Source organism: Elephas maximus, chromosome 20 (assembly GCF_024166365.1).
Source record: "Elephas maximus indicus isolate mEleMax1 chromosome 20, mEleMax1 primary haplotype, whole genome shotgun sequence".
Classification (NCBI taxonomy): Eukaryota; Metazoa; Chordata; class Mammalia; order Proboscidea; family Elephantidae; genus Elephas; species Elephas maximus.
The window spans coordinates 70,104,033-70,128,877 of record NC_064838.1 but is presented as its reverse complement, the minus strand read 5'-3'; the positions used below and the strand labels follow the sequence as shown (position 1 = coordinate 70,128,877).

The window sequence follows — 24,845 nt, the reverse complement described above, 5'->3', positions numbered from 1 at the left end:
AGCGTTCAGTAAATGGTAGGTCTCATGATTCATGATAATAATGCCAAAACAAACAAACAAAAAAAACTTATAAAAACCCAGGGTACCAGGTTGCTGAGAATACAAATAAGTGCTCAACATAAAGAGCAGCAGTGTTAGCAACCGTGTGGTCAGTGTGAAAATTTATAAATTGGTGATTTGGGCTTTGAAGTGGGAGGAAAGTGGTTGAAAATTAATATCTTGTGTTTTGGCATAGAGAACTGTTAAGTCGCTCGACAGTGCAATTTCAGAGGAAAATACCTCGGAATTTAAGCTTGTTTGAATTCATTGTTATCTAAAAACTGTCATCTATGAATTTTACAAAGAGACCTTAATAAGTGTTTGTTGAATGAATGAAAATTCACAACTACCAAATGCGTATGTTCATGAAATGTGAAAAAGGACAGAGCTCAGCATGAGAAGTGAGTTGCTTTTTGCTTGCACGGCATTCACAATTAACTTTGAAAAATTTATCTCGGTTGCAGGTAGCCTCTATCTATAAAGACCCCAGTATTGGAAATTTAATTAATATTGTTATTGTGAACTTAGTTGTGATTCATAATGAACAGGTAATAAAGTTTTTTTCTTCTTTCTTCTAACTGTATCCGAAACGGCATGCCTAGTTAGTGTTGCTATAACCCGCCAACCTTATTCTTTTCTGTATTTAGGAAGGACCTTCCATATCTTTTAATGCCCAGACAACGTTAAGAAACTTCTGCCAGTGGCAGCATTTGAAGAACTATCCTGGTGGAATCCAGCATGATACTGCTGTTCTCATAACCAGGTGTGTGGATTTCTTACTCACAAATCGCTTTGTTTCTGGTCACATTGATGGGATAAGGCCATATATTCCTGGGACCCAGCCCCTAGAGCAGAGTTTCTCAACCTAGCCAATATTGACATTTTGGGCTGGATAACCCTGTGTGGTGAGGGCGATGCATCCTGGCCTCTACCCTCTATAAACCAGCAGCACCCACCCTCTCAGTTGTGACAATCAACAATGTTTTCAAATGCCTTCCCCCCGGAGGGAGGGGGCAGAGTCACCCCTGGTTGAGAACCACAAATTTATAGGTGCCAGGTAGGTAATAAATGTGTTATGCAGCCCTGAAAATCCATGCCCCTTATAAAAGGAGCAGGACCCCTGGTGGCACAGTGGTTAAGCGCTCGGCTGCTAACCAAAAGGTCAGTGGTTAGAACTATCAGCCGCTCCACAGGAGAAAGACGTGGCAGGCTGCTTCCATAACGATTACAGCCTTGGGAGCCCTGCGGGGCAGTTCTGCTCTGTCCTAGAGGGTCGCCGTGAGTCAGAGGTGACGCCACAGTAACGGATTTGGTTTGGGGTTTTATGAAGCGAGCAGCTGCTGTTCACGTTTACTGGTTGTTGCCATATAGGATATGAGTCCAATGTTGCCAGCTTTTGAGATTTTGCAAGGAGCCATAAATATGGGGTTTTTTTTTTAATGTGAGATATCCCAATTTTTACGTAGCTGCAACTAGCTAAAAAGGTTTAAAACACAGTGCGGGTCAACAAGGGCATGCTGGCCTTGTTGTAGGTCCAGTGGGCCATGTCTGAAATGGTCACTAACAGCTGCTCTTAAATGGAGCTCCCATGAAAGACCTATAGGGCCTGCTCAGGAATATTCTCAGGGTCTTTGAGAAAGTGGAGCCCCTTCCTCAAAGGTCTTAGGAAAAGTCCTGATGGAGAGGTTTCTGAATAAAGATCCCCCACCTGCTGCCCTGTGCTACCCCTGCAGCAGAAGAAGGCTAATGTAGCTTTTAGTTCTCAAACTTTTTTTGAGTTGAAAAAGCCTGGTCTTGTTAGTTTGCTTTTTGTATCTCCCTCCCTAAATTGTGTGCTATTGTGAATGCCTGGAAGCTTTACTTACCTGTGTTGGCATTTCCTCTGTGGTGTCTTCGAGGCCCTAAGTGTGTTTTGCTTTCAGACAGGACATCTGCCGAGCTCAGGACAAATGTGACACCTTAGGTGAGTCCGCCGCGCACATCCTCTGTGGCCAAAACCGTTTACTACATGTTTTCATTCCAAGCCACAATTGCTCTTTAAAGTAAATCCTTGTTTGTTTGTGTTTTTCTTCTAATAGGTCTTGCTGAACTGGGAACCATCTGTGATCCCTACAGAAGCTGTTCTATTAGTGAAGACAGTGGACTGAGTACAGCTTTTACCATAGCCCACGAGCTGGGACATGTGTACGTTTCCTTTCAGTGTTTTCACTTATTTCAGAGTGACCCAGACTTGTTCCTTCGCATCACTGAGCACGAACGTGAATTTAGAGGCTGCGCAGCACTTCCTGACTCACGATAGAGTTTGTAGGGTGGAAGAGCTATGAACTGAGTGGGGCCAGTACTTGGACTTCAGATGATCGATTATGTGCAGAGCAGCCTCTTTAGCCGTAGCTCACATGGGGCTTTGGTTTAGCTGCTCAAGTTTTCTATGCAAGGCGTCACTTTCTCCTTTTCTCCTGCATACTGGAGGGATGGGGCATTCCCACCCCTTCCAGTGAAGCAGAACATGTGTTAGCTTGGAGAGCTTTCTTGACTTAACAACATCTTTGCTCTGGAGGAGTGTCCCCCAACATTGCCCTGGCCTTCAAGATTTTCACAAATCCAGGTCATTCCTGATTCTAGGTATACAAGGTTACCGTTCACACATTTAGCATCTGGGGACGCTGTTATCCCTCTTTCAGGGAACAGAATGAACGGAGAAGAAATTCATTCACGAGAACGACTTCGAGTGATTTACAGAGTAGCCGCATCATTTCCTGATATGGTCACCAAGTGTCTGGTCACTGTAGAACTGGCTTTTCACTTCTGTCTTCAGAGACAGACCATGGGATGGGAGGATGTGAATTTACTAGAAATTATTCTGATTTTTTATCTGCATTATTTTCGTTCTACAATGATTAAAATACGTGTATCTTTTTAAAATAAATTACTCAAAGGACAGCTTTAATATATTTGCGTATCCATCTGAGCGTCTTGGGTTAACTCTGTTTAGAGCTGACATCTGTTAAGCAAACTTTTTCATTCAGCGGATATTTCTTGAAGGTGCCTTATGTGCAGTGCACTCTGTTTGGCATAAAGTGAGATGCAGAGATACAGATGTTTCCAACTCAGCTCATCATGTAACAGGTATATTTCGAGACTAGTGCCTTTCGAGAGTACAGTTCTTTTATTTTCCCCCAAGGAAATATTGTGCAGATGCCTAGTACTTAGAACAGAAACGAGGCACAGCTTCCAGTCAAGCAGTTGAAGCAGCCCACAGCTCTGTGTAATCAGCGTCCTCTCCAGACTTTTGGTTTCTGGGGCAGCTTTGTGGAAATCAGGAACTCCTTGGAACTCAGCTTGAAACCACTGTCTGACTAGCATTTCTCAAAGCGCGAGGAACCTGGCACTAATTCCATGACAATGTTGTTGTTGTTACCGTTGGGTGCCATTGAGTTGATTTTGACTCACAGTGACCCCATGTTACAGAGTAGAACTGCCCCATAGGGTTCTCTAGGCTGTAATCTTTTTTTGGAAGGGGCCCCGGTGGTACAGTGGTTAAGTACTCAGCTGCTAACTGAAAGGTCTGTGCTTCAAACCCACCAGCTGCTCTGTAGGGGAAAAGATCCGGTGATCTGCTCCTATAAAGATTACAGCCTAGGAAACCCTATGGGGCAGTTCTACTCTGCCCTACAGGGTCGCTATGAGTTGGTGTCAACTCTACACACAGCAAGAATCTTTATGGGAGCAGATGGCCAGGTCTTTCTCCTGCGGAGCTGCTGTGTGTTTTTGAACTGCCAACCTTTCAGTTAGCAGCTGAGCGCTTAATCGTTGTGCTATATAGGGCTTCTTTCGTGAAAATAACCTGTGAAAATGGAGTTTTGTAGTCAAATAATTTCAAGAAAAATTTCGTAGTCTAGACTTGCTTAGAGTCAAAAGACTCAGTAATATAGTCTTTAAAAAGTCCTGCATTAAGTAAACTGCTTGTTTTCTTCAACACAATGTTTCCAAACTTGTGTTAACAGAGCTTATTGGAAATTTTTGTATGTTTGTTTTGCATAAAATCTAGTAAATTCCTTCAGAATTTTGAATAGGAGATGATATTTGACCGTAAAGGATAGAGTGGGATTTCAACAGGGCAGCTTTTCGTGTCTTAGGGAACAGAATGAGAAAAGCCACAGAGAGGAGTATACTTAAACGGCAGAGAGTTTGTGTGATTACCAGATTAACGCTTCCCCCGATGTGTGGCTAGGAAAAGTGCACTACTTAAAGAAATGTAATTAATTTCCTGTTAATTCCTTTCCCACGGGAGCTTATAAACTTCTCCTCTAGCCAGCTGATTTATAAAGTTGGCGTTCCAAGGAAAGTGACAACTTTGAGCCACAAAACCCGAATAAATTCAGCTGCAGAGTGGTGATGATTCACAGATACAACCCTCCCCCAAAAAACTGTACAGTTGGCATTGTCGCAGGGGCTTTTATTTACGTTATCCCTTCTAATCCTGATAAGATCCCCACAATGTAGATATTATTGTTTCCCTGTGTTTGACTTAGAGATACTAAATAATTTGTCCGAAGTTTTATGCATGTGAACCTTTATCATCATATCAAAAGGCTCCAAGATAGGGGTTGGGCTGGGAGGCAGGTGTCTGGCTCCGGGTTGAATTATTATTCCACGTTCTCCTGACGAGGGCATGTCAACCTCCTGACAACTCGAACTTTGTTCCCCTACCTGTAGAGTGGGGAGAATACTTATCCCCCCATCTCAAATGTGTCAAGAGGTAGAAAATGAAATCATAGGTGAATGATGTGAGTTGATCAGTTAAACGAAAAGTATATTCTTAACCCATTAATGAGTCGTTTTTGCTTTGGGGCATTGTCTCATATGTTAAGGGAAGTGAAAGTATTAATTTGCTACATACTTTATAGCAGATTTTCTAATGAGCTTTAAAAATCAAATTAAAAATTTTTTTAATTTAAAAATTACACGTTAAGTTGTTACAATCATGACTTTATGGTAATGTGAAGTGCAGGAGCTGTTGGGGGGAAAAGCAACTGATTTTGTTGTGTTTATTGAGCATAATTGGTTGCTTCATAAACAGCTTCTACCTTCTTTTTCCAGCTTCCCAGACACAGATTCTAAGAGTTAGGAAGAATCTGGGAGGTAACTGAGTCTCTACAAAATACAGAAATCCTTATTCAGCATTCTTGACAAAGCTTGCGTATCTTGTCTAATGGCAAGGGATTAGCATAGTAAGCATTGAAGTTTTGTAATCAGACTGAAATAGATTCAAGTCCCAGCTCCCCCTAACCTTATTAACTGTGTGACCTTGATCAAACATTTAAACCTCCAAAAGGTTGGCAGTTCCAATCCACCAGTCACTCCTTGGAAACCCCAAGGGGTAGTTCTGCTCTGTCCTATAGGGTCACTATGAGTCAATGGCAGTGGGTTTTGTTGTTGTTGTTGTTGTTTGTTCTTTTGTTTGTTTTGGGGGAGGTAACACTCAGTTAGGAGGCATTGTGGCACAGCGGTTAAGTGTTGGCTGTTAACCAAAAGGTTGGCAGTTCAAACCACTGGCTACTCCATGGGAGAAAGATGTGGCAGTCTGCTTCCGTAGAGATTACAACCTTTGGAACCTTATGGGCAGCTCTACTCTGTCCTGTAGAGTCACTATGAGTCGGGATGTACTTGATGACGATGGGTTTGGTTTGTTTTAATGCTCAGTGTCCACATCTGTAAAATGCGGTTATTAATAGCACTATCCATTAGGTCAAATAGGTGATTAAATGAAATGAAGCATCTAAAGCATTTAGCACACTTCCTGGTGCATTGTGAACGATACAAAAATCTTGGCTATTATTGTTTAGTAAGTGCTCAATAAATATTTATTATTATCTAGCCCCTGCTAAGAGCAACGTATGCTTGGATTTGAATGAAAATATTCTGTTTACATGGTGCAATAAACTTGATTTTATCAAGTCATGGTTGGAGTGGGGGATAAATATCAGTTCTTTGAACCTTGGGGAAACTGAGATTTGAGTGTTTTGCGCGAGCTGAGTTTGTTGTAGGTATTAAACAGACTCGGCAGCCAGGAACTGGAATCTTGGGCAGTCTTTCTTTTAAGAAAACAGACTCTTAATCATTAAGAACTAATACTAAATTCAAACAAGACAGATGGAGTTTTTTAATCTCTACTGGCAGTAATTGAAGGGTCTAAATTTTTTAAAGAATAAGAAAACAAAACACAAGAGAAGTTAATGGAATAGACTTCACAGGCTTTCAGTCTAGCTCTTACTTTTATTTGAAACGAGTCTACACATTTCTGCCTGACTCACTTATTTCAGTATTTGAGCTGAGCTAGTGAAGGGAATTCCTCCCTAAATGCTAAATTAATCACATGCATCAGTTCTGTGATTGAGGACAAAGAGGACAGCCCCTCTGAACTTGTCAGCCAGTGGGTCATTAGCTGAGCTGAGAACGGCATGTGGGTCAGAGAACTGATGTTTCTGGATTGAGAAATACTTCCTATCATTTCTTTTTCCACTTCCTCTGGCCAAGCCAAGAATGGCAAGTATGCGTTAAAGCTGCAGCCCTGTTCCCTCCCAGGCCCAAGAGGACATTGGCAATCCATCACAGCCTTCTCTCAGGCGGAACCTGGATTAGTTTAAGAGTCCGTTTGTGCCTGACTTTTCAGGAAGCCAGTATCAATCAATTGACGTTGGCATGAAGCGTGAAACTACTTGCCGTCCTCTGAGTGAAGCCAGTTGAATTGGCATGCCTCTGGTTTCCATGCTTGTAGCTTTTTTTCATGGGTTTTATTAAAGAACTTTGCATGTCTTTATAATGATATACCTACATGAGTATATTATTTGTCAACCTGATCCAAAAAGGGGCAAATGCCAAGACCCACAGTGATTATCGTATTAGAAAGCCTTTGGCTTCACTTTTTGACCCCTGAATGACCCTTATATTCATATTACCACAACCTGTCAAATTTTTGACTCTATAACTTGGCCTTTCACAGCTTATTAGGAATTCCAAGTACTATATTTTAGTATCAACTACAACACATTCGGAGCCTCTGCAAGTCCAAAAAGTACGTTTAAACCCAATAATAGCCCAACCCATACCTTGTTTTTTAATACATTAAAGGCACTTTGTATTAAATTAGGTGTGAATTATGTTCTACTCCATGCCCCATCTTGAACTGTCTATTAAGTTTTGTTCTGTTCCCCATGATTTAGCTTCCTACCCACAATACAGTAGCCAGTTAATTTTTTTTCTCCCAGACAAATGCATTCTTGAAGCCGTTATAACTTAACCGCATGGTCCCTCAGTATTTACTGACATTGTCATCATTGTCTTGTTGCCTTAGGTTTAACATGCCTCACGATGACAACAATAAGTGCAAAGAAGAAGGAGTGAAAAGTCCTCAGCACGTCATGGCTCCAACACTGAACTTCTACACCAATCCCTGGATGTGGTCAAAATGTAGTCGGAAATATATCACTGAGTTTTTAGAGTAAGACTTGAGCTTTCTTTTGCCATGGATTTCTCCTTCTGGCCTACATATAGTGACCTAATTGTGGAAAAGAAAATGTAGAGACAAGCATTCCTTTTGAGTTGTTATTTTTGTTGACATTCCTTGGTGGAGGGAAAAAAAATACTCTCTGACATCCCTGCAAAAGTCTATCCTGGCCAGAGTTTAGAAGATAATAACCCACGATAATAGAGCTCAAAAAAAAGGTTGGGGTTTTAAATGGAACATGTAAATTTTGTTTTACTTTTGGTAAAGCTTTGAAGTTTGTTCATGTCTTGGGGGAGGGACCATGCGTGTGATTCCATGATGACAGCCACAAATATTTACGGGATTCCAACTTAGTCATTTTAACTTGGAAACGAGTGGAGGGCTATGTGGGTAGACGAACGTTGCAGCAGGCCGCCATTTTGACTTAGAAACGAGTGGAGGGCCATGTGGGTAGATGAACGTTGCAGCAGGCCGCCATGCTGTCGTCAAATTGAGGATAGTTTCTCTCTTGCTCCCTCTCTTCTCTTTTCTTCTTCTTGTTTTGTTTTTTAAGCATACTGCCAGGCTACTCAAAGATCCGATTGTATTATACGACGTCCCTGTGTCACAGATTTATTGCCCTTCTCTCCTAGAAGTACAAAAGGTTAAGTGATTTTCCCAAGGTCACTGGGGAGTGTATTTCTGCAAGCACAGGGAAGAGGGGGCTTTATAATCAGATGTCACCAAGTCTGAATTTCCAGTAGAGGTGTTTGCAGAAAAGTGGAAGAACTGGAAGGTTGCTGTTTTTCTTCTTAACCAGATGGTGTAAGGTGTTTTCTTTCTATGAGTCACTGATTCGTTCACTTACTCATCCAGTCAGCAAACTAAACACCTGTTGCTTAGGGACAAGGCCCCATGCTTGGAGGAAAAAGTTCCTTTGCCCCTAAGAGGCTTACAGTGTAGTGGGGAAGATAGTCAAATTAAACACGTATTTGCCTCCACCTGTGATGAATGCTATAACGGGTATGTATTTTCTTCAGCTATGCATGGTAGACAGAAGCCCTGGTGGCACAGTGGTTAAGAGCTAACTAAAATGTCAGCTGCTAACCAAAAGGTTGGCAGTTTGAATCCACCAACCGCTTCTTAGAAACCCTATAGGGCAATTCTACCCTGTCCTGTAGGGTTGCTACAAGTTGGAATTGACTCGACAACAATGGGTTTTGTGTGTGTGTGTGTGCATGATATGGAACCCTGGTGGTGCAGTGGTTGCCAACCTAAAAGTCGGCAGTTCAGATCCACCAGCTGCTCCCTGGCAACCCTATGGGGCAGTTCTACTCTGTCCTATGGGGTTGCTATGAATCAGAATCAACTCAACTGCAACGGGTTTGGGTTTTTGTTTTTTGTTTTTTTGATGCACATTGTGTGCATAACATGTGGTTCTACAAACAAGTTTATACCGAAATATAATTTCTGTTTTCAAACTTAATATTGGATGATAAGAATAAAACAAATGTAAAAAAGTACTGTCCTCTAATACTCAAATGGTGGCATGGTTTTCACATTCGTCTGGGGCCCTTGACAGGCATGGTCTCCTCTACTTCTCTGACCCTCTTTGTTTTTCTGCCCTCTGTAGCACTGGTTATGGCGAGTGTTTGCTTAATGAACCTGAATCCAGACCCTACCCTTTGCCTTCCCAACTGCCGGGCCTTCTTTACAACGTGAACAAACAATGTGAATTGATTTTTGGACCAGGTTTTCAGGTGTGCCCATATATGGTAAGTGGTTGGGGCTGTTTCTGCCCTCAGAAGTTGGTTCTGGATTTTTTTTTTCATTCATAGTTTTACATGGAGGAGAAGTTGGGAGTGAGCTATTGACTGTCGATGCTGATACTAATGATGACGGTGACACTGCTCGGTGTTAAATGGTGCTTTGCCTGTGCTTCCTTCCCGTTTCCCTGTCATGACACCCAAAAGGGAGATCCCATTCATTGTTGTCATTTTACAAGTGAGAAAGTGAGACTCTGAGAGCATGGAGCTGATAATGGTGGAGCTCAACCCACTTCTCTGCTTGCCTTATCTCATTCCCTGTGATCTGTCCTGGTGACCTGTATTAAAGGGACTCCTCTAGATTCAGGAAAGATAACTCATGAAACAAATCTGTTTCTCTGTTTCACTTGTAGTCTATGTCTTATGACCCTCTGGGACTTGAAATCATTTTTGGGGTAGCTCAGCTGGGAATAAGTGTGTGATATTTAATGTATGAGTCTTGGGTGTTTATAACGGCCGTAAGATCCGGTGGTTATCAGGTTGCACGTGAGCAGAGCTGCGCTTCTGTGATTGTCCCATCCCATCCCCTGGATTTTTGTGTGGTCGGTCAGTCAGCCGGTCAGTCATTTTGCTGGGAGATGCCTTGGAGACAGCATGGTGAATTGGGAAGTGCAGTGATTCCATGGAAATAATATACAAATGTATCCATCATGATATTTATTGCAGTGTTACTCATGATAGCAAAAATTAGAAGTCACCCAAGCACCTACAGTGAAGTAATTAAGCAAATTATATCTCCATCCGGTGGAATATGATTCAACTGTGGAACACGATGTACACATAGGAGCTTCTGGTATAATTTTAAGTCAAAATAAGAGGATAAAGGATTGTAGAGCATGTTCTCAACTGTAAAAGGGGAAAATAAGATTTCAGAAAAGAATGGGTGGTTTCTCTTTTTCCTTTTAAAAAAATAATAAATTTTTTAGTACCTTCTTAATTTTTTATAACAAACATAATTACTTTAATAATCAAGAATTTTAAAAAATTATCTTTAAAAAGTATATCCTGAAACAGAGCTAAATTTATCAACTTGTATAAATCTTAAAAACATAGTGTTCAGAGGGAAAAAATACAAGTTGTGAAGGACAGCCACATAATACTATTTAAATAAAGCTTAAATACATACAGTACAATACAAAACCAAAAAAAAAAAAAAACCTGTTGCTGTCAAGTTGATTCTGACTCATAGTGATCCTATAGGACAGAGTAGAACTGCCCCAGAGGGTTTTCAAGGAGCAGCTGGTGGATTCAAACTGCTGACCTTTTGGTTAGCAGCAGAAAGCTTACCCCACCGCACCAGCAGGGCCCCATACATCACAGTCCTGTGTGTTATTGGTAGGTTTGTATGCCTTTGTGGTGAAAGCAAGGCGAATGATGAAATGATGACCACCACTCAGGACAGTGGTCATCTCTGGGGAGAAGGGAGTGGGTAGGATGTAGGATGTGCAACCAGACGCCTTCAGCCGTGCCTGTAAAGTTTTCTTGACCTGGGTGGTGGGTATTATGTTATTTTTTTGTAATTTACGTATGCTAAAATATGTCTATGTCACAATATTTTATCCCTTCCTTCTTCTGACAAGCTCTAAACAAAGTCCTAGAAAGGAGTGATAATATGATTATAATATCACATTATGTGGCTGGTGGCTTAGTCAGAAAAAAGGAGCCTTGGTGGTGCAGTGGTTAAGTGCTCGGCTGCTAACTGAAAGTTTGGTGGTTTTACCCACCAGGTACTCCACAGGAGAAAGATGTGGCAGTCTGCTTCCATAAAGAATACAACCGTGGAAACCTTGTAGGCAGTTCTACTCTGTCCTGTAGAGTCACTGTGAGTTGAAGTCAACTCAATGGCAATAGGTCTTTTTTTTTTTTTTCAGTCAGAAAAAACAAACAGTACTTTGAGGGTCAAGCCAGACTTGAACTCAAATACAGCTTTCAGTGTTCTAGTGTGATATTGAGCTCCTTGGTGCCTGCGAGCCTCATCTTTCTCATCTGAAGTATGGGCAGGTATTGCTGAGGACCTGATGATATCACATAGGTTTCTAATACATGGTAGTTTCCCCTCAGCAGAAAAAACTTCACTCAGGCCTAAAGATGTATCTCATGGTCTGCTCTCTATGTCCCTTGGAATATTTGATCAATTATCATATAAAAAAAAGGAAAATTCCCTTTCCAACCTACACTGTTATCATTGGCAAAGCATCAGGTAGGAAGCCATCTTTGCCGTGTTCTGTCTTTTTAATCACATTGCTGCTTACCTGTCATTCCACTGACCTAAGCAGATGCAGTGTAGACGACTCTGGTGCAGTAACGTGGATGGAGCACACAAAGGCTGCCAGACCCAGCACACACCCTGGGCTGATGGGACGGAGTGTGAGCCAGGAAAGGCAAGTAACACCCTGCAGAAATGTGCGAAATTTTGGCTGCATGATCAGTCACCATTGTTTATAATATAATGCAGTACATGTTAGCATGCATATTACTTTTTTAAGGAGGGGGTGGGCTCACTGTCGAAAATTGTGGCACCTTACAGCTTAGTGCTGATACCTGACGTATAACTCTCGTTATCACGTTCCTTTTAAGACATGCTTTTTTTTTTTCTTTTTTTCTTACTTTAACATTTTGGAGACCCCAATGTGCTTTTGAAGTTATGGGTAAGTTTAATATGGGTTTGTGCTTCTTCTTCTCTCTCTTTTGGAATGCTGTAATTAAGCTTATGGAACACCTTAGAATTAAGGCAATACAGAAATGCAGCCTACTTACTGTGCTCACTGCTAGGATAGGGGATTTACGAGCCTGTCTTCTTCCCTTTAAGGAGCTGTGATGTCACCTGGGATATACCCAGGTCTGAATTCTAATGAGCTGGTCACAATGGTTCCCACTTACTTGGTAATAACTAAACAAAATCTGTTACTTGCGTGAACCAATGATAACAGCCCCCCACGTGATGAGCATGTGATAAACTCAATCCTCAGCACCTGGTGTCCATCTAAAGCAAAAAATGGTAGCATTTTAGTGATATCATCATCATAATCACCCCAAGTTTTTGGTTGCAAAAAGTTTTAGATATAAATCCCGATTTTTTTTTCCGTATGCAAAATAGTGTCCTGTCACTTACCAATGATATAATCCCTGGACTATATTTCTCAGTCTTTCTCATCATTACGTATGTTTTTCCTTCTTCTCTCCTCTTCCCATTGTCCACTTTACTCACTTTTAATATTTTGTTCTCCCTCATTTCCTTTTCCTCCACTTTACCTTATAGAATCGATAATTCCAGGACATTTCAGTGGAAGGGGACCTTAGAGGTAGCAGAGCTTAGCTCTTCCTTCCCTGATTTTATAGATGAGGGAACCAAGAAAACTGAAGGACATGCCTGAAAACCACTCAGACCACTAGGCCAGAGCCACCCCATAACCCAACTACTCCCCCCTTTCCAGCTGCCTCCACTGTTTTACCTGAAGGGGCCGCAGATTCTGGTGGAGTGGACGCAGCTCGAGCTCACTGAGCGCCTTGAGTTTCTAGTCAACAGGCAGGAGGACCGGTGGGTTCTTCACCCATCTCTCAGGGTGCTTAGAGAGTTACAATGAACACGAGCTAGGGGGTAGTAAAGTTATTTGAGAAACAGGGAGTCCAATGCCAAATAAAAGATTATAATGAAGACAATTTTGTACCTGACTTAAATTGATGACTTAGCTCATGATCTAACTTCTCGGTGGCTAGGACCTCAACAATTGGGAATCAGCATTCCCAGTGACAACCTAACAGAAACGCTATATAGACATAGATGGTACAGCTTCTGGAGTTTTCATTGGCTTAAAATAGAATTTTACATATGTGTATTTCCCTGGCCAAAGAGTGGATTTTGTAGTTCTGTGGGACATTTAACTTAGCATATTGGTGCCCAGAGGATCATAGGAGTGAGTGGGAATATGTCTCTTGGGTTTCCATGGCATTCATTGATAATGAGTATGACACTCACTCTTACAAAATTGGGATTTGGCCTCGGAGTCCTAAACAGAGTGACCCCAACAGCTGCCATCAATTGATGAGAGGTGATAATTGACAGAACACCTATTTGACAGCCTGGGTTAGAGCCACCCAACGGTGTTACTTAAATTGGATCTGTTTGAATTCAGCAAAAGCACTGATGTTATGTTGTGGTTTTCATCAAGCCTATGTACCCACCCACTGTGTCTATCTTTGACACATATTATTGCCAGAAAAACTATAACAACTGTCAATAATATGATGAAGTGAATTATATAGACAATACACACACACACACACACACACACACACACACACACAAAAACCAAATCTGTTGCTATCAAATCAATTCCAACTCATAGTGACTCTATAGGACAGAATGGAACTGCCCCCATAGGGTTTCCAAGGAGCAGCTGGTGGATTTGAACTGCTGACCTTTTGGTTATCAGCCAAGCTGTTAACCACGCATCACCTGGGCTCCATATATACACAATAGACGTGAGTAATAAAATGGAAGAAAATATATTTGCAAAATATATTTTTTAATTTAATTATTATCATAAACATGATGCCAAACTAGAATCTGTTAGTATCTACATCGTATTACCAGGCTTCCCACGGGACTGAGGTCTGCTGTATGATTGGATAACATGGCAACATTTACATTTACACGGCGACATTGTAGAATAGTCTGTAATAAAACTACAAGGATCCACGAAGAGACTCACATTTACTTGTTATGGCTTCCCAACCAATTCTGGAACATAGACCTTGTGTCTTTTTTCAGTTTTCTGTTTTTGCAGCAGAAGATGAGGGATGGCAGGGTAGTCTCATACCTTCCTTGGGTTAGGGAACTTTAAGAGCACCTTCAAAAGACTCTTTCCACATATGTTTGTGTTCAGCAAGGCAGGACACTTAAAGGCGTTCCAAAGGCCAGGCTCAAAACAGTTACAGAGAAGCAGCTATGCAGAGAAAATGATAGGGACATTTTTAGTTGTGTTTTAGAAAAATTGCCAAGTCTAGCATCTCTTATGAAAGATGGTGGTATAGATGTTTATTCCTCTGAAGATTTGCATTGTTGTCAGGTGCCGTCCAGTTGGCTCCAACTCATAACGACCCTCTGTAAAACAGAATGAAACATTGCCCGGTCCTGCCCCATCCTCACAATCTGAAGAGTATTTATGCATTTTACAAATGCCAACGATGGTAGCTATGTTGGCATAGAAATTCTTTGTGTTTTTTTGTTTTGGTTTGATAGACTTGGCAGTAAACCCATATGCCTTGTCTCTGTATGCCAGAAAATTCCAACTCCCTTTGCCCCCTGTTATTTTTTATTTATTTATTTTTTCCTTTTCTGCCCTGCTCCCTCAGCAGTAATCTATCTTGGGCTGCTGACACAATGCTATTTTGATGAATGACTCACTAATGTCTCTTTATTTTCTCCTTTCTCTTGTTAAGTCCATTAACGTTTCATTTTAACCCTGTATGTGAATCTAAGTTTGAAACACATTTATTTTAAGCCTCCTTGGGGCAAAATTGACCTCCAGGTCCCCTTCCAACCTCTTGAAAAAGATGCATTTATGTAAAATATCACTTAAATGGCTTTGGACACTTTTAGGAAAGGCTGATTATACTTTGGCTCTGGCTTCACCATCTACTCAATGCTTTGTTATGATGTAACAGCTATTCCAGGGTGTAATTATTGTTTGTCAATTTACCTGGTAAAGGAGATCATCTTGGCTGGTATCTGCCAAACAGCTCCAGTTCCTGCCTCTCTCACCTCAGGCACTTTCCTTGTTTCTTTGAGGCCCTTCCTTCTGTTGGACTCCCATCAGTGGTCACACAGTAAGAAATGTTAAATTTGCATACCAGGTTTTAATAAAGACTACCAGGTAGTAGTTTTCTAAAGAAAAAAAAAAAAATAGAACCCTATAAGGACATTTCAGTGCAGTGCTGAATTGTAGTACTTCGACAAACCCATGTCCTTGTTTTGTTCTGAGGTTTATGGTCATACTTAATGAGAATTATGTTCTCTTTGGAGTTTGCTCATGTGTGGAGGTAAAGTCTAAAGAATAGAGAGATCAAGAGACTGAAGTCTGAAGTGTCAAGAGAAAAAAAAAAAAAAGGCATCTCCAGGCAAATTCTCATTGTTAAAATCCATGAATAGCTGTAGGTAATTTCCCCTTACTTTTAGAATTTATAAAATGTGTATCTAAAAGCAAGATTTGAGGGCTGAATTTAGGCATCAGCTATGACTTCAACTGTATGTTAATTAGGAATTTTGTTTAGGCGAGATTTAATTAATAGCAGTGTAAGCTAATTGAGTCTTTTTCAGACACAAAAAAACTAGCCTACAGGCAGGTAGGTCAGGACTGTTACGGAAGCTCCACAAAGTTATCAAAGATTCAGGCTACTGTTTTCTTTCATTTTCACTGTCTTCTGCAAATGACCTTTCTCCTCAAGGGCATAAAATGGCTGCTGGAGCTCCAGCCATCAAGTTTGAGTTCTGGGCAGGGTGAAACCAAAGGGCAAGGAACAAAGGGGCAAAAGAGCCATCCTAAAAACCCTGTCAAGTGAATTCTGCTGCTATCTCTTTGACTACCCTTATCTATAGGGGAAGCTGGGAAAATATAGATTCTGTTACCAAGGATGGAGAGAATGGATATTGGGTGGACAACCTAGAGTCTCACCTAACCATCTCATTAATCTCTCTTTTGTTTTCAATTTCTGTCTTTGTCTGGATGTCAAAGATTGTCCCCCTTCTCTGACAATTGGGAGGCAGCATGTGTAGTGCTGAGAGCATGCACTCAAGTCAGAGGGCCTGTGTTCCCATCTCAGCTCTTACTTATGTCCTTAGCCCCCGTGCCTCCGCTTTCTCTTCTGTAGAAATGGAATAGCAATAGCACCTACTTCGTAGTGTGGCTGTGAGGTTGAAGGAAGTTAATACATGAAACAGGCTCACAACAGTGCCTGACGTACAGCCAGTGCTAAACAAATCTCTGCCGTTATCAGTGTAATTGCTATTTAAGTGGAGTCCCCTATGTGCTAAGCTATATACCATATGCTTTAGATAAAATGAACAAATAGACGAAAGAACTAATGCTGTGGAGTTGATTCTGACTTTAGATACATTTTCTCATGTTATGCTCAAGACAGTGTTGACAGGTAGCTTCCCATTTTACAGCTGTGGAAACAGAGTTCGGTGGCTCACCCAAGGTCATAGAGCTAACATGTGGAAGAGCCATGATTCAAGCCCAGACCTGCTAGACTGCAAAGCTTTGTTTCCTCCAGACCTGCACTGTCTAGCCTGGTAGGCACTAGTCACATGTGGCTAGTGAGCACCTGAGAAGTCTGTCTGAACTGAGATGCTCAGGAGTTGCAGAATGCACACCAGGGTTTAAAGACTTAGCATGAAAAACAAGAGTAAAAAAATCTCATTAATAACTTTGTATATCAATTGCATGTTAAAATCATATTTTAGATATATTGGGCTAAATAAAACATATTATTAAAATTTACTTTTCTTTTTACTTTTAAATGTGGCTACTAGAGAATTTTAAACTACCTACGTGGCTTAAGTTACCCTTCTATTGGATAGTGGTGGTCTCGACTACTCTAGCAAGCTGCCTTTCTGTGTATTTATTTTTATGTGCATATATTCCAAGCAGAAAGATGTGGCAGTTTGCTTCCATAGAGACTGACAGCCCTGGAAACCCTATGGGGCTGCTAGAAGTCAGAATTGACTCGCTGGCAGTGGATTTGGGACCATATTGAAATGTTCTAGACCACTGTGAAAGAAAATGTAAGATGATTTTTAAGGAGGTTTGTGGTCACCCAGCCTCTGCCCAAATTTCCTGGGACCAAGTTGCCCAGGGTTCAGATGCAGAATCTTTTAAGCCTCAGCCAGACAGCCCAGGGAAACTGACGTGTCCTCAGATACTGCAAGGGGATAATTACAAGGGAGAGGGCCCAGCAGAACAGGGAAAGGTTAACTGTACCCTTTAAATAATTGCTCACCAAGCCTCTCGTGGGGCCCTCTGGTCCCAGGGAGACTTTCACCTGCCTCTTATTTTTCCACCTTCCCCTAAACTGCTCCACCCTGGCCGAGTGCCCTGCCCTGACTTGCCCCATCCTTCCCAGCATCCCTCTGCCTCTTCCCTGGCGGCTGTATCCTCCTGCGGATAAATCCCGCAGCAGCCACCAGCTCCTCTTCGGAGATCTGAGCGTGCCGCGGGCGTCCCCTCCTGCAGCCACTGGCTCCACTCTTCCTTTGTCCACGGCTCTGTGACCTCAGCTTTGTGTCAGGGCCTCATGCCCCAACAATGGAGAGGACTGGAATGGGCTTCTCCGCTCCCTTGTCCTGCTGAGGAGTTTTGTTTTGGTTTAGTTTTTAAACATCATGGGCTTCTTCCTGCTCTAGCTGGTGAACCTGAAACCATCAGCGACAAAAGAGCCATAAAGTTTAGGGCTCCCTGTAATGTCCATCTTACTGCAGTCTCATCCTGTGTGATTTCTTGGAGTGAGTTTACACGAGTCATGTAACTAGCTTTCTTTTTCTCTTCTATTTAATTAAAACTGGGTTTTCAAATACTTTGGGAGCAATAAAGCCTTCTGTTTTACTGGGCTTATAACATCTCTAGCCCTTGTTAATGGTGATTCGCTGTGCAAATCCAGTAATAACTCGTTTGGGTCATGTCCACAACTAGCTTGCCCGTTGCCACTCTTTGTTTGCCCAGGAAACTAATCAAGCAGTCCGAAGCTGGACACTGGAGTTACCCCGCCAGTCTGGAGTCAGTCCGTCATTGGCCAGTTTATCCAAGCCATTCGTATTAGAACACAGCCTAAAATCAATAAGTGGGAGATTAAAATCCTCAGAATTTCCATTACTCATGTAGATGATGAATTTGCGGCACCAAGCTGTCCCTCACTGTTCCCTTATTAAATACAGCACTGCAAGTTTGGATTTTGTGTTCCCAAAGAAATGGAGGTCCCTGTGACTGACGGATCCTGGGGAAGCTGGAGTCACTTTGGAACCTGCTCAAGAACATGTGGAGGGGGCATCAAAACGTCTGTTCGAGAGTGCAACAGACCTGAGTAAGTCCTAGAACTCCTCGCTGTGACACTGGGACAGCAGGAGTGACAACCCCTAAGGGGTCATTTAGCAGGAAGCAGATGAGCACTGTGCCAGTTAGACAGTGAGCGGGCTTGAGGGGCCATCTAGCGTAAAGGCGTCCAAACTCCTTATCCCAGGACCATCCCTGTGGATTACCGCTTTTCTCCCACGATCCTTTGTTACTGAAAGTTTTGTCTGCAGGGAGCATGGTTTACAGATTGGGATTCTCCTGGCCCCCAGGATAGTTCTATGTGACCCTGGTGCTCCCTAGCGGCCTAACGAGGACCCCATGTCCAAATAAAGTCCATGGATTTTTTTTCCGGCATTTATCACATGTTTGTTGGGCAGGGGACTGTTTATAAGTAGATAAAGAATTACAGCTTTCACTATGAGCAATGACATACAATCCTGTGTAGATCTAAGATGTATGAATTTTAAAGCCATGGAAAACAACACATAAGTAAAAGTAAGTAATAGTTTTAAATGTTCTCAGAAGTATCATAGGATCTTTATAGGCTAGAGCGCCCAAGAAGTCTTCATAGAACAGGGGAAGTGTTTAGATGTTTGAAGCACCAACTATTTTTAAGAACCCAGTAGTACTCATTTATTTTTAACAGCTGAGATTAGGGATACCAGACCCTGTGGTGGGAACGCTGGTAGTGTAGTGGCTAAGAGCTACGGCTGCTGCAAACAGGCAGGATAGTGAAGTGGACTAGTGCAATATAGCAGGGAGTGGTAGAGACCAAAGGCAGGGAGCCACTCGGAGCTAGCTGATTGTTACAAGGGCCTACCGTTGATAAACCTAAACTTTCATAAGAAAAATCTGAATTGTGTGAACCAAAAAGAACGTAGCCACAGGCGACCAATTTGCGAGCCCTGGTCTAAATAGATACTTTCTAGCACAAGTCACAGGTGATAGTCAATGTATTTTACTTTTGTTTGCAATTCAACCTTTATTTCATATCCTCTTAATATTAGTCTCTATAGAAGACAGCTGGAAAGCTTGAAGAACTAGACTCTGCTCTGCGTAACAGTAGCAATGGATTTAAATTAATAAACATTAGATTTTCTGCATAGCTTATGTTTTCTCTTAGTTTTTTAATGGTATAAGTATAGTACATGCTTAAAAAAAATTCAAACACAGAAGTATATGACATGAGAAGTTTCTGTTATCGTTATTCTTAGCCTTTGCCTACTCTCCAAGAAATAACGACTAAAGAACAATTGGTTGTATATAATCTCAGACTTTTTTTAAGATTATAGATGTAATACGTATTATATTAAATAGTCATCACGCTCTCTAATATAAGGCTTGTACTATCTATCTCACATGTATGTTCTTCTGCACCTTGCTTTTTTAATTCAACCATATATCCCAGCTATTTGTATTGCTGACACTTTAAAATCAAATATTTTAATCTAATAGTAAGTATGATGACTTTTTAAAAAATTAGAACTATTTGATGTCTACATAAGCAGAGTTATTATTATAAAATGATAGCAAGGGCTGTCATGAGAGTGGATGCTGCAAACGGCAGGCACTTTATAAAAAAAAAAAAAAATTTTGACTCAAGACTATTGTATCCAAAAGGTGTGTTTGCCTTTTTTGTTTGTTTGTTTTGGTCTTAGAGCAATTCTAGAAGTAATGTGGAAGAAAGTGGAGATAGATAAATTACTCCGTAATTGGATCGGGCCAGACAAAGGAAATCACCTTGTGTAAAGATCTCAGCAGAAAAGAATCTTGAGCTTCAAAGTGAAGCTGAGACCCTCAAGTGCAGAAGTTAAAGAACTGATCCTTAAAGACCTCAGTTAGAGGTCTTTGTCCTTGCTGTTTCCTATGAGAAGCTTTCAAATAAAACCATCCACCTTGTTGGGTATCAGCACTGCCATCATTTCATTAAAACTCCTCCAGGTCACGTGCACTTTAGGATGTCCCTGTTTCTTGGGAAAGGAGACTGCCTCTGAGCACTGAGGTTACAATGGGGCCAGAGAAGTACGTTTGAAAAGAGAGACTCAGGAAAGAGAAAATCAGGCCCAAAATCCAGTTTAAAAGTGTGTTCAGAGGAATTCACACAGCAGACGGTTTATCACGTAGGACGAGGAAGTGTTTGCCAGCATGATTCTCCAGGGGTTTGAGGGGAGCAGTCCCCCATCACGGGCAAGATGCCTTTTCTCAGTTTGATGAGCCCGTAGAATATAGTATGCAGCTCCATTTTCAGAGTCCAAGGTATCTCTATAAGGTCACTGGGTTGTTGTATTTTTTCACAGTATTCTTTCCATTCAAAAAAATGTGTTTATTTAACATCCAGACACTTTGTGCTATATTTTTAGTTGTTATTGTTGTTTTTCCTGAAGGCATAAAAGCCAGAAAAGCCATACACGTGGGGCCATGCTGCACTTAATTAGCAAGCTGCAGAAACCATATCCTTTCTAATTTTAGTCAAAAACATTTTTGTCTCAACTGGTGTGTGGTGCTACACGTTTGTCATCCTGAGAATGGGGGTCTTAATTTTTTTCCCTTTGAATGTTTTATTTATCATTTTAATCCCAGATTTGATCCATAAAAGATTGACGTGCCCTACGGTTAAGGTGAGCATATATCCTGGTCTGCCAGGACTGTCCTGGTTTGTTGCTGTGGTTCTAGAGAAAACCAGTGGACAGGTTGCTGTCTAGTCAGCTCCAAGTCACGGAGATCCCGTGTGTGTCAGTATAGAACTGAGCTCCACAGGGTCTTCAGTGACCGATTTTTCAGAAGCAGATCACCAGGCCTTTCTTCTGAGGTGCCTCTGGTTGGACTCAAACCTTCAACCTTTCATTTAGCAGCCGAGCATGCTGTTTGCACCACGCAGGGACTCCTGATTCTAGAGAAATTATTAATAACTTCTCTTTCACTCTCAAAGCGTCCTTGATTAGACAATACATTAACTATATGGCCTGTAAGAAACATGTAATAGGGTAAAATTTTACATTGGGACAGCCAGCAACACACCTGAGTACAGAAACAAGACCAAGTGTTGGAGCTAGAGGATCCATTATCAGGCCCTTTGGCACATCCTACAATTCTGACTCTGTGGCCTGAATTCGGTTCTGAGCTTCCTTGCAGGCAAAACAAAATGGTTTATATAACTGTTACAATCCATCAAAATTAAAAGTCATACCAGTTCTTTTAGAAAAGACTAAGCATGCTTTCCTTTCACCATAGCAACTGCTTATGAAATCTTATATAAAAAATAATTTTTAAAGACATGCGTTTTCATCTAGGAAAACTAACCCCTCACTTGGCTGTGAAGAACTGCCACAAGGTTTTTTTGAGACATTGAGTTTGGAATAACTTGTTTCGAAATCTCGAGAGTCGGTTGCTGTGGGAGAGCCACTAGGTAATGAAAGAATAAAGATACCCAGGACCACACACTACCTGGCTTGGAAGGACCGTTAATGATCAACTATCCAAGCTCCCTGCACCATCCCATCCTTGAACAGCCTTTCAGCAGCCCCCGCCCAGACATCAGACCACACACAGGAAGCACACTGCCTCCTGGGGGTGCCTGGTGCATCCTTAGAAACTCCTCCTGGGTGCTAAACCTGTATCTGCTTGTCCTAAGTCATTCTAAGTAAACACAGAAACTGTGACTTCTGTTCTAACCCATTTGCAGACCAGAGTCGAGCTTTCCTCCAGGGCAGAATGCACCTGTGACAACCTTTGACCACGCATCCCCTCAGATTTCCTGTGTATGCATTAACGGGAGAGCTCATGTAATGTGTGCTTGAAAGAAAGCTCACACATGGCCGCTGAGTAGTCACTGCCATGGTAACTGATCCAGCAACTCCCTATTGAACATGCACCCTTTTCAAAGGATCTTAGTAGCTGGAAACTGTGGTTAATATTATTTTTTAAAGCTGTGTTTCCTCTCATTTCTAGTCTTTATCTACATGGGAAAAATGCTCCTATCCAGCTGAACTATTAAATTATAAATGAATTTTTCCATGCTGAAAGGCGAACTCAGATGGCTAAAGCCTTTCCTATCGGACAGTATATGCAAATCGTAAACCACGTTGTCTAGGAAATAAGAAAAGCCATATATTTCAGAAGGGCAAGGTTCCATTTAAGAAAGTCATATCCGTAGTTAAGTAAGGAATTATAGTCTGTCTGCATGTAAAAAGCAGCCAGGTTTGTCTGTGATGTTTCAGGTTTGTGGATCACACGGCCTCTGTCACAACTGTCCAGCTCTGCCATTGCAGGGTAGATGCAGTTAGACACAGCGCGTGAGCCAGTGAACACGGCTGCTTCCAATAAGCCTTATTTGTGGACACTGAAATCTGGATTTTGTGTAATATTCACACATCATGAAATATTCTTCTGATTTTTTAAAAAATTATTTTAAAATGTAAAAAGTATTCCTAGCTCACAGGTCATACAAAAAAACAGGCAGCTGGCAATACTTGGCCCACAGACTGTAGTCTGCTGACCCCTGTAATAATTAAGCATTTATTGAGTATGTACTATGTGCTAGATATCGTTCTAAGTGCTTAAAGTGCATCAGCCTAGTTAACCTTTACCCACCTTTAAAGATGAGGAGACTGAGGCTTAGGGAGATTAAACAGCTTGCCTAAAATTGCACCGTCAATAAGAGGCAAGGGTAGATGCGAACCCTGTGGTTCCTGAGTCCATGTCTATAACCCCTAACAATATTGCTTCTCCCATGTAATGTTTATATATGTTGTTTACAAAAAATGTTGATTATAAGAGATAAATCACAAGATGCTGTTTGCCATTTTGTAGTGGTTAAAACAAGCAAAGGTGGAAACTGTTACCCCCCGAAGGAAATCACCTACAAGTAATAATTGTTCGCAGCCCAGACAACTGCTGCGCTGGATAAATTTCAGGAGTCATTTAAGACTAGTTATATAAGGGAACCAAAAGAAGAAAATCAACTTCTTTAAAATTTTATTTTCAAAAGGAAAGAGATGTGAGTTACTTTCAGGAAATAAATAAATGATCCATCCACCATAGTCAGTCGAGACATTTAAAAAGATCCCATAAAGATAATTTTGGCCTGAGAAAAAATTGGAGGGGGCCTTCCTTGTAGCTCATTTAGAACTGGTCTCACTGGAGCCTGGTGTATTACTCATGTGTAACCGGTGATATTTTATATTACTCATGTGTAACCGGTGATATTTTATGCACGGGGCTGGGGTCTCTCAGTCCTGAGACCGAGGCTGCATCTCTAAATGGTACCAAAAAAGATAAAAGACCCTGGACTACAGCAGCAGGATGATGTGGCAGAAAGAGCACACTGGGAAGCTTGAATTCCTGTCCCAGCTCAGCTCTTTTATTATGTGTGTGACCTCAGGCAAATTACTTAACTTCTCTGAACCTCCTGTTGCTTGACATAAAAGTACCTCATCAGACCTACCCTTAGGCAAGATACCAAAGAAGTTTGGCAAGCGGAGCACACAGTGTAGATCTGAAGCATATGGGCTTCCTAGTGTTTGACAGGACACAGACAGTCAGGTGTAGACACTGCGGATCTGAAGCGTGTTGGCTTCCTTCTGTTTGACGGGACACAGACAGCCAGGTGTAGATACTGCTGGGCTATCTGCCGCCTTGCATCCCTGGATGCAGTCTTCTTCATGATAAATAACAGTAAGCATTTATCAGACTCCTTGCTAAGCTTGTCAGATTGTAACAAGCCTTCGAGGTGTTGTTGTTGTTGTTAGTGCCTTTGAGTCGGTTCCCACTCCTAGCGACCCCATGCAGGGATTGATCCCTTCTGATAACACGTCCAAAATATGTGAGATGCAGTCTCACCATCCTTGCTTCTAAGGACCATTCTAGTTGTACTTCTTCCAAGACAGACGTGTTCATTCTTTTGGCAGTCCATGGTGTATTGAATATTCTTCACCAACACCACAATTCAAAAAAACAATTCAAAGGCGTCAATTATTCTTCAGTCTTCCTTATTCACTGTCCAGCTTTCGCATGCATATGAGGCGATTGAAAACACCATGGCTTGTGTCAGAGCACCTTAGTCCTCAAGGTGACTTCTTTGCTTTTCAACACTTCTTTCAAGAGGTCTTTTGCAGCAGATTTGCCCAATGCAATGCATCTTTTGATTTCTTGACTGCTGCTTCCATGGGTGTTGATTGTGGATCCAAGTAAAATGAAATCCTTGACAACTTCAATCTTTTCTCCGTTTATCATGATGCTGCTATCTAGCCTTTGAGGCAGATAGTATCATCTCTGTTTTAAATGTGAAGGATGGAGCTCAGAAAAGGCAGGTAGCTTACACGAGGCCAACCAGGCTTCCCCTTTCTCAGACCTGGGCACTCTAAGGAGCCTTCAGTCCTGCCTCACAGTGAAAACCACATAGCTCAAAGTTGGTCTCCAAAACAAACT

General features: G+C 41.6%; 1 protein-coding gene across 1 annotated transcript in view; it reads left to right on the top strand.

The window, feature by feature from the left end:
* Positions 1-24,845, top strand: part of ADAMTS9 (ADAM metallopeptidase with thrombospondin type 1 motif 9) — a 199,390-nt gene that overhangs the window by 37,640 nt on the left and 136,905 nt on the right. Inside the window, exons 5-12 of the mRNA XM_049862795.1 lie at positions 504-587; positions 687-802; positions 1,962-2,002; positions 2,118-2,223; positions 7,394-7,540; positions 9,159-9,300; positions 11,628-11,732; positions 18,284-18,429. Coding sequence (XP_049718752.1) covers positions 504-587; positions 687-802; positions 1,962-2,002; positions 2,118-2,223; positions 7,394-7,540; positions 9,159-9,300; positions 11,628-11,732; positions 18,284-18,429 — 887 coding nt within the window. The remainder of the gene's footprint in view (positions 1-503; positions 588-686; positions 803-1,961; positions 2,003-2,117; positions 2,224-7,393; positions 7,541-9,158; positions 9,301-11,627; positions 11,733-18,283; positions 18,430-24,845) is intronic.